The sequence below is a fragment of the Sceloporus occidentalis genome, unplaced genomic scaffold (genome assembly GCF_023333645.1).
Source record: "Sceloporus occidentalis isolate IW3139 unplaced genomic scaffold, rSceOcc1.0.p SCAF_6, whole genome shotgun sequence".
Lineage (NCBI taxonomy): Eukaryota > Metazoa > Chordata > Lepidosauria > Squamata > Phrynosomatidae > Sceloporus > Sceloporus occidentalis.
This window is the reverse complement of record NW_028316986.1, coordinates 54,846,892-54,858,920: the sequence shown is the minus strand read 5'-3', so window position 1 is coordinate 54,858,920 and position 12,029 is coordinate 54,846,892. Positions and strand designations below refer to the sequence as shown.

At 38.3% G+C, this 12,029-nt stretch overlaps 1 protein-coding gene across 1 annotated transcript in view; it reads left to right on the top strand.

Annotated features, from left to right (window-relative positions):
- The window catches only part of LOC149310769 (ras guanyl-releasing protein 3), a 35,353-nt gene that overhangs the window by 20,362 nt on the left and 2,962 nt on the right, over positions 1–12,029 (top strand). The window contains exons 8-12 of the mRNA XM_089529701.1: positions 1,864–1,980; positions 5,791–5,906; positions 6,559–6,706; positions 8,391–8,427; positions 10,277–10,402. Of these exons, the coding sequence (XP_089385827.1) occupies positions 1,864–1,980; positions 5,791–5,906; positions 6,559–6,706; positions 8,391–8,427; positions 10,277–10,402 (544 nt within the window). The remainder of the gene's footprint in view (positions 1–1,863; positions 1,981–5,790; positions 5,907–6,558; positions 6,707–8,390; positions 8,428–10,276; positions 10,403–12,029) is intronic.

The following is a 12,029-nucleotide window of genomic DNA, read 5'->3' as shown; positions in this document are numbered from 1 at the left end:
GTGTAACATAAAGCTTTATAGCAGCCTTGAACTGTTTCAAGGTTTCCTTTGTGATGTTTTATGACCACCTTTTTTGCAGAATTTTACTATCTTTTTCCCAATCTGTGTTGGATATGTTGAATAATTTCCCTTCTATCAGGTTTGTGAGCCTGTCCACTTCTATATTATCCAGGATTTTAAGTAACCAGTCATCTATAGTGGGTAGGTCTTTTGATTTCCAGTTTTGTGCTAAGAGAATTATAGCTATAACGACCATATAAAGTATAATTTTCCAGTGTTTTTCAGCTTCTTGATCTGTAATTTTATTAGTCATTAGTTTAATAGGTAGATTTCTTGTAGCTTTTCAAATCTTATGTCTAGGATATTCTTAAATCTTCGCATGGATTTCCCCCCAGAACTTTTTAACTTGGGGCAAGTCCACCACATGTGGTACCAATTGCCAACTGCTTTATCACATTTCCAGCATTTATTATCATTATTTTTGTGAATCTTTGCTCATTTTGAAGGAGTCAGGTACCATCTATAAGCCATCTTTAAGTAATTTTCTCTAATGATCTGACATTTCGAGAATTGAAATGTTATTTTCCTTGAGTACTGCCAGCTCTCTAAGTCTATTTTCCTTCCTAAGTCCTTGGCCCATTTGATCATTGTTCCTTTAATGATCTCTTGTTTTTGTTTTCTTTCAAGGAGCAATTTGTAAATTTTTGTAACTGATTTGGGTATATTTGCTTCTAGGCTCTCATCTAGTTCATTTTTCTTTATTTCAAAGTCTGATTGTTTTTGATCCATGATATATCTGTCTGATAATTGTTTATATACTAGCCAGTGACTTTTTAGTTCGAACTCTTTAAGAACCCTTTTTTTGAAATCTGTTGAACCATGTGGGCTGCATCAAAGTGTCCAATATCATCTCAGGTGGTTCACCTAAGATGATAAGTCCCACTGTTATGCATGTTACCACAGCAAGTACCGCACCAATGGCAGCATCCAGCCTGGAGTCAACTCTGTTGGTAGTTAAGCCAATTCCAAATAATAGTCTGTATTCATCAGCGATGTAGATTTGAGTCAACTGACTCAGACTTAAGTCGGACTCAGGTCACTTAAATGACTTGACTTGGACTTGATTTGGCAAAAATGACACACTGACTCAACTTGAGACCTGTATATTTTTAGTGACTGACTTTCTGGTGCCATTCACTGGAGACAGCAGGCAAGATCCTCCCACAGAAGGTGGGGCGCATTTCTTGGAAGGGAACAGCACATGTATTAGGCAGTGGACTAGAGGTGGAAGGACTCTTCTAAAGCTTTTCAAAAGCTTTAGAAGGCTCTGGTGTGCAGCAGGGGACAGTCTGCCAAATAGACCTCAACCCCCACTTTTGCCTAATGTGTTGGCTGCTCCCTCTGAGAAATGCACCCTGCCTTCTTTTTTCTGTTAAAAGTTGACTTCCATGCTTGAGACTCCACTTGAAAGTATCTGGCAAGGACTTGAGACCCTACTTGAGACTTGAAGGTAGAGATTTGAGACTTGACTTGAGACGTGGACTAAAAGACTTGAATACATTACTGCTATTCATCTTCATGTTTAGTTGTTCTGTGGCTATACCAGTAGCCAAGTAGCCTTAAAAAAACGGAGCAGCAAGTATAGTGTCTTCATTGTACCAAGATTTCTCCCCCTGCCCTTCTATCTCTTCTTCATCAGTTCTATAGAAATTGGATATTGCAATAGTGTAAAGGGAAAAAATTAAAATGCAACGTTGATTAATTGTGCAGAAAGACCCTAAGCTATCAAGGGATGTTTGAGGGAGAAGCATTAAGCTCCATTCACTCTAAAACCTAAGAATGTTTTTCTGATTTATTTGCCAGCAACCTACCTCTCCAACAAGCCCCAACAAGCCCGTGGTACCACTCGAGTGGGTGTCTGGAGTAATACCAAAGCCTGATCCAAGTATCATCAACAAACACATCCAAAAGCTAGTTGAGGTAAGTATTAAAAAGAGTTATCTAGTACTGCTTTAGTGCACAGGGATGCAATACTGGTTTCACTGACCTAGAAGTGAGATGGGGCTTACTTCTGATTCACTTTACACAGAATTATTCTGTAAAATATAGCATGTAAATATGGTGATACATATTTAAGATGCAAATCATACTTTTACAAGATTTCTTAAAAGTGTGTCTGTTAATATATTTGAAAACCAATGATTCCAGTAGTACAATTTCTGACTGCCAGTCAGGTCATTTGAGTTCTTAGGACTGCTTTACAAGCAACGAAGTCCTATACAGTTGTTGTTATTGTTGTTAGTATTGCTACAACAATTGTTAATGATTACACCAATTGTTTTTTTGTGGGTTTTTCAGGCTATGTTGCCATGTTTTAGAAGATGCCAGGCACAGATGCTGGCGAAACATCAGGAAGAAAATCTTCTAGAACATGGCCACATAGCCCGAAAAACCCACAAAAAAACTATGGATGCTGGCCATGAAAGCCTTTGACGTCACATTACAACAATCGTTGTTGTTATTGTTACTTTATGCCCCACCTTTTTTCTAAAAACAGGACTCAAGAGCCTTAAATTTTACTATAAATACAGTAACTCAATGCTGTGTAGAAAACCATGTGGATAATCTTTATATAGTTTTATATTACAGCTGAACAAACGTGTACTTTATTGATTGTATTAAATTCTTATCCCCCTATTCATTCACAGAATTCAAAGCAGTACACTTGGGGTTCAAAAACAAAAGTTGTTCAGGTCCAGAGCTTAGCTTTTCCAAAGTGGTAGTAGTTTTAGGAGTTGTAGTTTAAATAAATAACTTTTTCAGAGCTTAAGAAAGTTACTTATTTAAACTACAACTCCCAGAATCGTCCCATCAGTATGGCCATTGAATATGCTAGATAGGGGATAAAATAAGTTTTTAGAGCTCTGCTTCACCATACATTCCTGCAATGTGTGCTCATGACAAACAGACAGGGGAAGCTAAATCAAGTCAGATTCACAATCTAGACTTCAATAAAGTTGTTTTCAATAGGCTTAGGCAAAAACTGAGTGAGACTCCAGAAATGCTCAGAGGGAAAGGAGATCATGGTGACTGGAAGTTTCTTAAAAGTGAGGTATTGAACACAAAGATGCAAACAATTTAAGTAAGTATGAAAAGTGGAAGGTGCCCTTGAAGAAAAACAGCTGTCCTTGAACAAAAAGACTACAAAGGAATATTGGAAAGAAAAACAACAGAATTGGAGTATATCAGCAAACTATAGTCCATCAGCAGTGGGATGAACAGAGGCAATGGCTTTCTGGCACACTATGCACATTTCAAGACTAGCTAATCCCACAGCTTCATAGAGGCTCTCTTGGCCAGTTCATCACATCTTCTTTTTAACTCCCACACTACATCCCAATACTCATTTATGTGGTTATCTACTAACCATAGGCTTTAGGCAACATGCTTGTCTTGTCCCCATACAACCATGACTATCATTAAAACTGAACTGGTCACCTCATCTCCACACCAAAAGTCCACACAGTTTTGCATTCCTATGGACATTCTCTCACGCAGACTGCTATATAGGCCTGTCCCTGGGCTTTCCGCTCCACCAAATGCATCCAGTCTACAAAAGTTCATCCTACCAACTTCTATCTTTCAGTTAATCTCAAAGGTGCTGCAAGATCCCTTTGTGTATTGTCTTTTGACAAGAAACCCTGTGATATTCTTGCAAACAAGCTGGTTAGATAGTGCTACTCTGTGGTGAATTTGTAATTGGTTGATGGACTGGACCCAAAGAGTGCTAACAAAGGGCTGTTCTTCATTCTGGAGAGAGGTGACTAGTGGAGTGTCTCAGGGTTCTATCCTGGGCAGAGCAAGTTCAACATTTGGGATGATGGAATAGAAGGTATGCTTATCAAATTTGGAGATGACATCAAATGAAGAGAGATAGCTAATAACCCATAGGAAAGAATCAGAATTCAAAATGACCATGACAAAGTGAAGACCAGGGTCATAACTAACAAACTGAATTTCCACTGGGATAAATATAAGGTATTACATCTAGACAGGAAAAATTATATGCACAAATATGAAATAGGTGATACCTGATTTGAAAGCAGTCCATGTGAAAAGAATTTAGGGGCCTTAGTAGACCACAGAATAAACATGAGTCATGATGTGGTGGACAAAAAAAAAGCCTGTGCAGTTCTAGGTTATATCAGCATTATAGTGTTCAGATCAAGGTATATACAAAGTAGCTGTATTACTCTATCCTGCTTTGATCAGATCTCACCTTGTATGTTTCATTCAGTTCTGAGCAGTACAGTTCAAGGATATTGACAAACTAGAACATCTTCAGAGGAAGGCTACCAAGTTGAACAAAGATCTAGTAATCAAGCCTGATGGGAAATGGTTTAAGGGAGCTGGGTACGTTTAGCTTGGAGAAGAGAAGGTTGAGATGTGATATGATAGCCAACTTTAAATATCTGAAGAGATTGCATGTTAAGGTTGGAGTGAGTTGTTTTCTTTGCTCCAGAGGCTAGGACATGAATCAATGGATTCAAAATTACAAGAAAAGAGTCCATCTAAACTTTTGGTATAACTTATTTACTGTAAGAACTGAATGGACTGCCTTGGAAGATAATGGACTCTCCATTTGACAGTCATCTCTCAGGACTGGAGTGCCTTAGCTGTGTATTGCTGCATGGCTAGGGATCCCTTCTAACCCTATGTCTCTATGATGTTTATCACACTATACTCTTAAAGTGCTACTATTCCACTTTGACTCCTCTAGCTGCCTCCTGTTGCATGCTGGGATTGGCAGTTTTAAGGAGGGGTATTTAGAATTCTCAAGCAGAGAAGTTCAGCTCCTTAAAACTGCCAATCCCAGCATGCAACAGGAGGCAGCTAGAGGAGTCAAAGTGGAATAGTAGCACTTTAAGAGTATAGTGTGATAAACATCTCAGATTCTGTTATTTGGTTTGGGGACTTTCAAGCTCAAGTACTTTTGCTATTAATCTATAGAACCCATAAAAGATTCAACCAGAAATCAGGGACAAATTATTAACTCCCTGCTTCTGAGTAAATATGTTTCCCTTTCTTCCTGGATTTGTAATAATGGTCAAAACAAACTTTTCCCTTGTACCATTGTGAGACAATCTTGTTTCCTGGACTGTTTCTCATTTTTCTTTACAAATAGACTCAAATCAACATGCAACAGATATTTTTTGAAAATGTAAAGCTGCCAAGAATTAGCATATCAACAGAAAACAATCAAACATTATAACATAAAGACAACGTAACGATAGTCAGCAGCTTGTTTATTTTTTGTTTATTATTCTGTGGCACTACTTATTTATTTTGTTGGTGACACTACTGTGCTCTTGGTGGAGGCCTGCCAAATTTCAGGTGAGCGGAAAGGGAGTGAGTATTCTGAGAAAAATGGTTTTAGAAATATTTTTCCAAAGGAGTGGTAGGGTGCTGGTAGCCATTTTATCACCTGTGTTCTGGCTGAATTAATTTCAGCTTGGCACAGATCTGGTTTTAATTAATGATATGTGTATATCTGATATTACACACCTTGCTTTAAGGTATACCTGTTCCTTATAGGCTTATGATGTGGAACCTTCTGATTCTTCCACATGGTTTATATAGTGGACATAAAAATCTACACTTTTGCACCAGTCTTCATTCAGCTGTTATTTATGTTTATATTATTTGGCTTCATTTCTAAGAGTGTTGTTTTCTGCTGTTGTCATAATGATATGCCTCCCTCACCTTCACTGTATTATTTCTTTTTACCAGTCTGTTTTTAGGAACTATGACCATGACCATGATGGCTATATCTCTCAAGAAGACTTTGAAAGTATAGCAGCTAATTTTCCTTTCCTGGACTCATTCTGTGTATTAGACAAAGACCAGTAAGTGGACTAGTTTCTGTAATTGTTTTACAATGCAACTCTATGCATATTTATTCAGATGTGAATTTCATTTTGTTCAGTGGGGTATATTTTGAGGTTAACGTACATAGGATTGTGACCTCAATTTATAAATGTAGAAAAACAAATAGAAATGACTTTCATTTGTTTTAATTGATTTTCTACCTGATTCAGAATGGTTACATTGGGAGTGGCTTTTCCTTTTCTCAGTCATTGTTTTAACAATGGATGACTAGCATTTCCATTTTATATATGTCTAAGACCGTATGAGAGAGTTTTCTTAGACCAGATGGCCAAACTGGGATATCAGATCCTCTAATTTCTAGCAGACAGATCCTATACACAATGGGACATTACATCTGCTTGTCAAATACTTTAAAATCATGCATTTTGAAAGATTACCCTCCTGAAGAAGAAACAGGAAGTTCTGTTTTTCTATAGCACCTTTTCTAAACTTAATGCCCTTTGTAGAAACAGGGCTACAACTCACAGAATCCATCACCCATAACTGACCAAAGGATTCTGGAAGTTGTACTCAAAAACTTTGGAGGGCAACAAGTTATCGAAGACTCTTCTATGGCATGAAAATAGTTATGATTCTTCCAATCCCATCTTTTTAAAAAAAACAAAACAGGGATGGTCTTATCAGCAAAGGAGAAATGATGGCTTATTTTCTGAGGGCCAAATCACAGCTACAGTGTAAAATGGGACCTGGTTTCATACATAACTTCCAAGAGATGACCTATCTTAAACCAACTTTCTGTGAGCATTGCGCTGGATTCGTAAGTATGCCATTTTATGTGCAAATGAGCTAAGATGCGCACGCACACACATGCGCACACACACACACACACACACACACACACACGTCTTATGTATGAATGTTATTTATGAATATGTTACTCCATTTTTTTAAAACTACACCTGTTTTGCAGATGTGAATAAATGTATGTGTGTGGAGGGTGGAAACTAACAATATTTGACTGGGTCCATTTTTAAAAACTTTGAAATGGATTATTGGAAAATGATGGCAAAAGAAGGAACAAAGAAGAGATGGGTTTATCGTTGCAAGTTCTGATACTTACAAGCTTCATTTTCATTTATATACCGCTTCATACCGCCTAAGCAGTGTCTAAGCGGTTTACAACTGTAAGCTAATTTGCCCCCAACAGTCTGGGTACTCATTTTAGTGACCTCCTCGGAAGGATGCAAGCCTGAGTCAAGCTTGAGCCCTTTTGCTGGTCTTGAACTCGCAACCTTGTGGTTTTGAGTGAGTGGCTGCAGTACAGGCATTTAACCACTGTGCCACCACTATACATGTACCAGGACTACCAAGATGGTTACAGTTTTGAAAACCAAATCCTATGAGGAATAGCTTAGAGAATTGGGTATGTTTAGTTTGGAGAAGAGAAAATTAAGAAGTGATATGATAGCCATTTTAATTATCTAATTGTTATATAGAAAATGAGACAAAATTGCTGCTGTGAGACTAGGGCTGCATCTGCACTGCATAAATATTGCAATTTAACACCACTTTAACTTCCATAGCTCAATGCTATGGAATTCTGGGATTTGTAGCTTGTTTTGGCACCAGAGTTCTCTGACAGAGAAGACTAAATATCTCATAAACTAAAAATCACAGAATTCCATAGCATTGAGACATGATTCAGCCTAAACACTAGGAAAAACTGTTCAACAGTGGAATACGGATCAAAGTTAAAATACAGCACTAAATAGACACATAACACAGTTACTACATATTCAGTTATAAGAGTATAACATCAGTTTAAAAGGCCATACATATTAAAAACAATTCATAATTTAAAAACTCGCAATTTAATTTGAATAGATGATCTCAGAAGGTGGGGGACTTTCCTTCTTTGGGTGTTTTAAAGAAAGGCTAGATGGGCATCTTTAGTTGTGTATTTTTGCATGACAGGAAACTGGACAATATGGCCTTTGTGGTGCCTTCCAAATTTGATTCTATGATCCTATAGCTCAGAGGGCTAAATCCTATTCAATTCAATGAAACTTTCCCTCAGGCAAGTGCATACAGGATAGCAGTCTGATTGTCTGCTTTTTTTTCTACAAAAAGGATCACAATGCTATCTTATTCTAATAAGCCAAAATTTAATTTTGTACCCATAAATTGGGGAAAAAAACAGGTGAACAAAGAATACCAAAAACGTTTTGCCAGAAGCAAGCCAAGAGTTCTTAAGGTGATTCATTCCAACTGATTAAAGCAAATGATTCTCAGTTTAGTCACTTCTCCTTTGCTGCCTCATGTGTAGGCCACGAAAATGGTAAAGGGAAGACCCTCACAGATGAACAGGTAGCTCTTTCTGACAGGAAGGGTGTTGAGAGCAGTTATTTCCTGTTTGCAATTTTGTAGCCATTGTTCCTGCCTTCATAATGATTTTCTTTCTTTCCTGTTTCTTTTTTTATCCCTTTTGTCTTTAATTGCAGCTCTGGGGTATAATCAAGCAAGGCTACAAATGCAAAGGTACTGTAAATCATGCATGAGTGCTGATTTGAGTTCATAGCCTCTCCGGTAACCTAATTAATCTCATAATTGCTGGCAACACAATACAATACTCTTAACCTCAGAGTAATCTGAAGAGTTATGTGCCGTGCAATTATATGCATGCTTACCTGAAGGTAACAGTGCTCAGTGGTAAGTATATACAGAAGTGCAGCTTTAATCACTTGTAGGCTAAGAAACCACTCTACTTTTTTTCTCTTTAATTCATTTTTAATGCTTCGCTTCCTTCAAAAATAATTCAAATTATCTATGAACGTACACATTTTACCATTGATCATCATTCTCTTACTACCCAACTCATATTGTAAGTATCAACAACCATGTATCCAAAACAGGGCCTACTGACAATCTAGAGGAAAATACCAACATGCTTGGGAATCCTTGATGTTTGAAAAGTACCAGAAACCAAACCCAACAATATGCATGTGAGACCCGGTGACAACTATGCTCACGGTCCGCTGAACTTTGAATGTCAGAAAGAACAGAAAACAAATCAGTGAATAAATTGTTGTTGTTAACTGCACTTGAGTCAACCCTGACTCACACTGTGAACACGCTGCACTAATGGAGTGCCGTGACACCACCTGCTGTGCGGCATCACTCCAGCATGGGGTGGAGTTGGGTACACGCCTTGCAATCCCCATGCCCCCACTCTGCCCTGATGCCAGCGTTTATCACCAGTCTGTTCAGGGCCAAACTGAATGAAAGAAGTTGGCAGCATGAGCTTTCATAGACTTTGGTCTACTTCCTCAGATGCATTTTGTGGAGTGGAAAGCCAGGGACAGACTTTGTACGATATTTTCTGCATACAGGTTGAACAAATAGGACAACAGAATGCATCCTTGCTGACCCCTTTGCTAACTGAGGAACCATTCTGTTTCTCCATCTTCTGTTCTGACTGTAGCCTCTTGTGCTAAGTACAGATTTCTCATCAGGACTATGAGATGTTGTGGCACTCCCATATCCTTAAGAGTCATCCATAGCTTTTCATATAGCTTTGCTATAGTCTAGAAAGAACATGTTGATTCTTTTCTGGAATTCCTTTTTGTACTCCATCAACAATCATATGTTTGCAGTGTGGTGTCTAATGCCTCTTCTATTCATGAACCCTGCTTGCACCTCTGGGATTTCTCTCTCCATGTATGGAGTCTATTTGGCAGAATTTTGAACATAATATCATCTGTTCTTGGTAATTTATTTTTAGTAATTTATCTTACTGCAGTTTCCACCTCACTGTTTAGAATTTGATGTTCATCTTCATGTGGTTCTTCATTCCATGTTACACTCATTTTTAAATCTCTTTTACTTAACTCTTCTATGTATTGCATCTTATATATTTTTATTTCATTTTAATGTTGTAGTATGTTCCTTTTCTTGCCATAGAGCATCCTAGCCCTTGGTTTGAACTTCCCTTTTAAAAAACCATTTTTAAAAGAAATTAAACAGTTCCAAAGGTCAACTCTGGTTTTAGGGATCAAAAGATGTACAGAACAGTGTTTTGGGTTTATTTGTTTAATTTATTGCCCAGCTGAAAAAAGACAGACCTTGTTTCACCTCAAGAGTTTTGTGTTCTTCAGGTATTCTGGCCCTGAACTATTTAGGTTGCGTAGATTGAAACCACCACTTTGATCTCAGATCAGAAGCAAATCTGAGGCCAATACGGTTGGTGCAAGACCAGTTGCCTAGAAATATGTGACATGGACATTTGCATTCTGAAAGTTTTTGCAGATTTGAAATGTTATGTTCATATGGAGGGGGGAGTGGTAGTTTGCCAGAATTAATTATTCTTTGTTCTGGCAATTTATTCCAGATTGTGGTGCCAACTGTCATAAACAGTGTAGAGATCTGCTAGTTCTAGCCTGCAGGAAGTTTGCCAGAGGAACATCACTGAGCAGTAACCATGGTTCTTTGCCCAATAGTCCATCATTGCCAGCTGGTAAGAAAAAATATATATCTCATGTATGATTCATTTAACAATGCCTTTTATTGCCCAGCACATTATGAACCACACTACCTAGAATGCAAGTAACCACTGCTTTGATAAAGGGAGACTTCATGTTCCTTCAGATTTCCATATTAACCTCACCTACAATCATTCCTAAAAAGACCTGGAGTGATTATTATAGAATACTGTCTTTAATGAGATGCATATGACCCAGTTTATATGGCTAACACTAAATACACACACACACACACACACACACACACACACACACGTCCCTTCCATATGGGGAACAAGGCTCCATGTAATATTAGACATATTAAAAATGATTTTTGTTTTTCTTTGGTGGTAAGAATACTGTGGTAGTAACTTATCATATCTGTTTATTCTGTGGGAAAGCCACATATAGGAGACATAAGTAGAAGTAGGTAATCATAAGGTGACACTGGGTAGACTTTATCCAGAAAATTATCTTATAATTATTTTAGTAAACAAGCAAACAGTAATATCCAACAGCATTGTCATGATTTCTAGATTCTTAGACAGAATCAGAATCCTGGTTGCTGGTCCAAAATGCCAGTCAGTAACACCTGCAGCCAGTAATAACAATTTCAAATAGACAAAGCCTCTAAGTGATGTTGCTAATGATAGGATAGGATAGTAACATCACTTGAAACATGGCCACATTATCTGATAATCTCTTTTGGGGAAGCAGAAAAAGAGTGGTCCAGGGAATCTGGAGACACACTTTGCTCACCTTAGATCTAAAACAACAAAGCCAAAAGCTTCACTAGGAGATGAGTACCTGTGGAACGTCTGGTAGAGCTGAAACGTAAGATATTTGTCACTCTTGACTGTGTTGCTCCATTTATTACACAGGGAAAAAATTGCTTGAAGAGCTATTAGATCTGGTTAGCAAGGCTGCCTGGATGAGGCACAATTTACTTTGAGAACCCACAAATCAAGGCCTTCTTCCTTAGTTCCAGTATGTATCACTGGCTCCTGTGCTAATCCTACCACATTACAGCCGTCCTTCCCTTCATAGAATCATACAATCCTAGAGTTGGAAGAGACCACAAGGGCCATCCAGAGTCCAATTCTGCCACCCATTCTGCCATGCAGGAACTCTTAATCAAAGCATCCCCAGTTCATGGGGGACCCATTCCAGACTCCCCACACACACACGTATTGGAAAAATCACAAATATTCAAAGCCCATTGGTTAAAATGGATGCATGCTCCGTGTGCAGCATTGTGCATGCACCTCGGGCACGTGTGCCATTTTGTCCCTCCCCACTTGCCATCCGTGAATGATCGAGACCTCACACTCCAAGTCCACAAACGGGGAGGGAGAAGTTTACTTAGCAGAGCCCCATATATATATGGTCCTCTTCTAGGATGTTGATTCAGGGGCCACATTTTCCCATCTGCTTTGTTATGTAAACCCTATGGGCAACCTTGCCAGTTAATGGAGCATGATGGTTCCAATAGGATTGCTTCTCTCTCCTTCCCACCCATCTTCATTCTAGCAATGTTACAGTTAAGCTAATCTGATTTGGTGTCTAGGCTCAGAAATATAGGAACATTCAAGTGACTGTTTAGCTATTTATATATACCAGGAA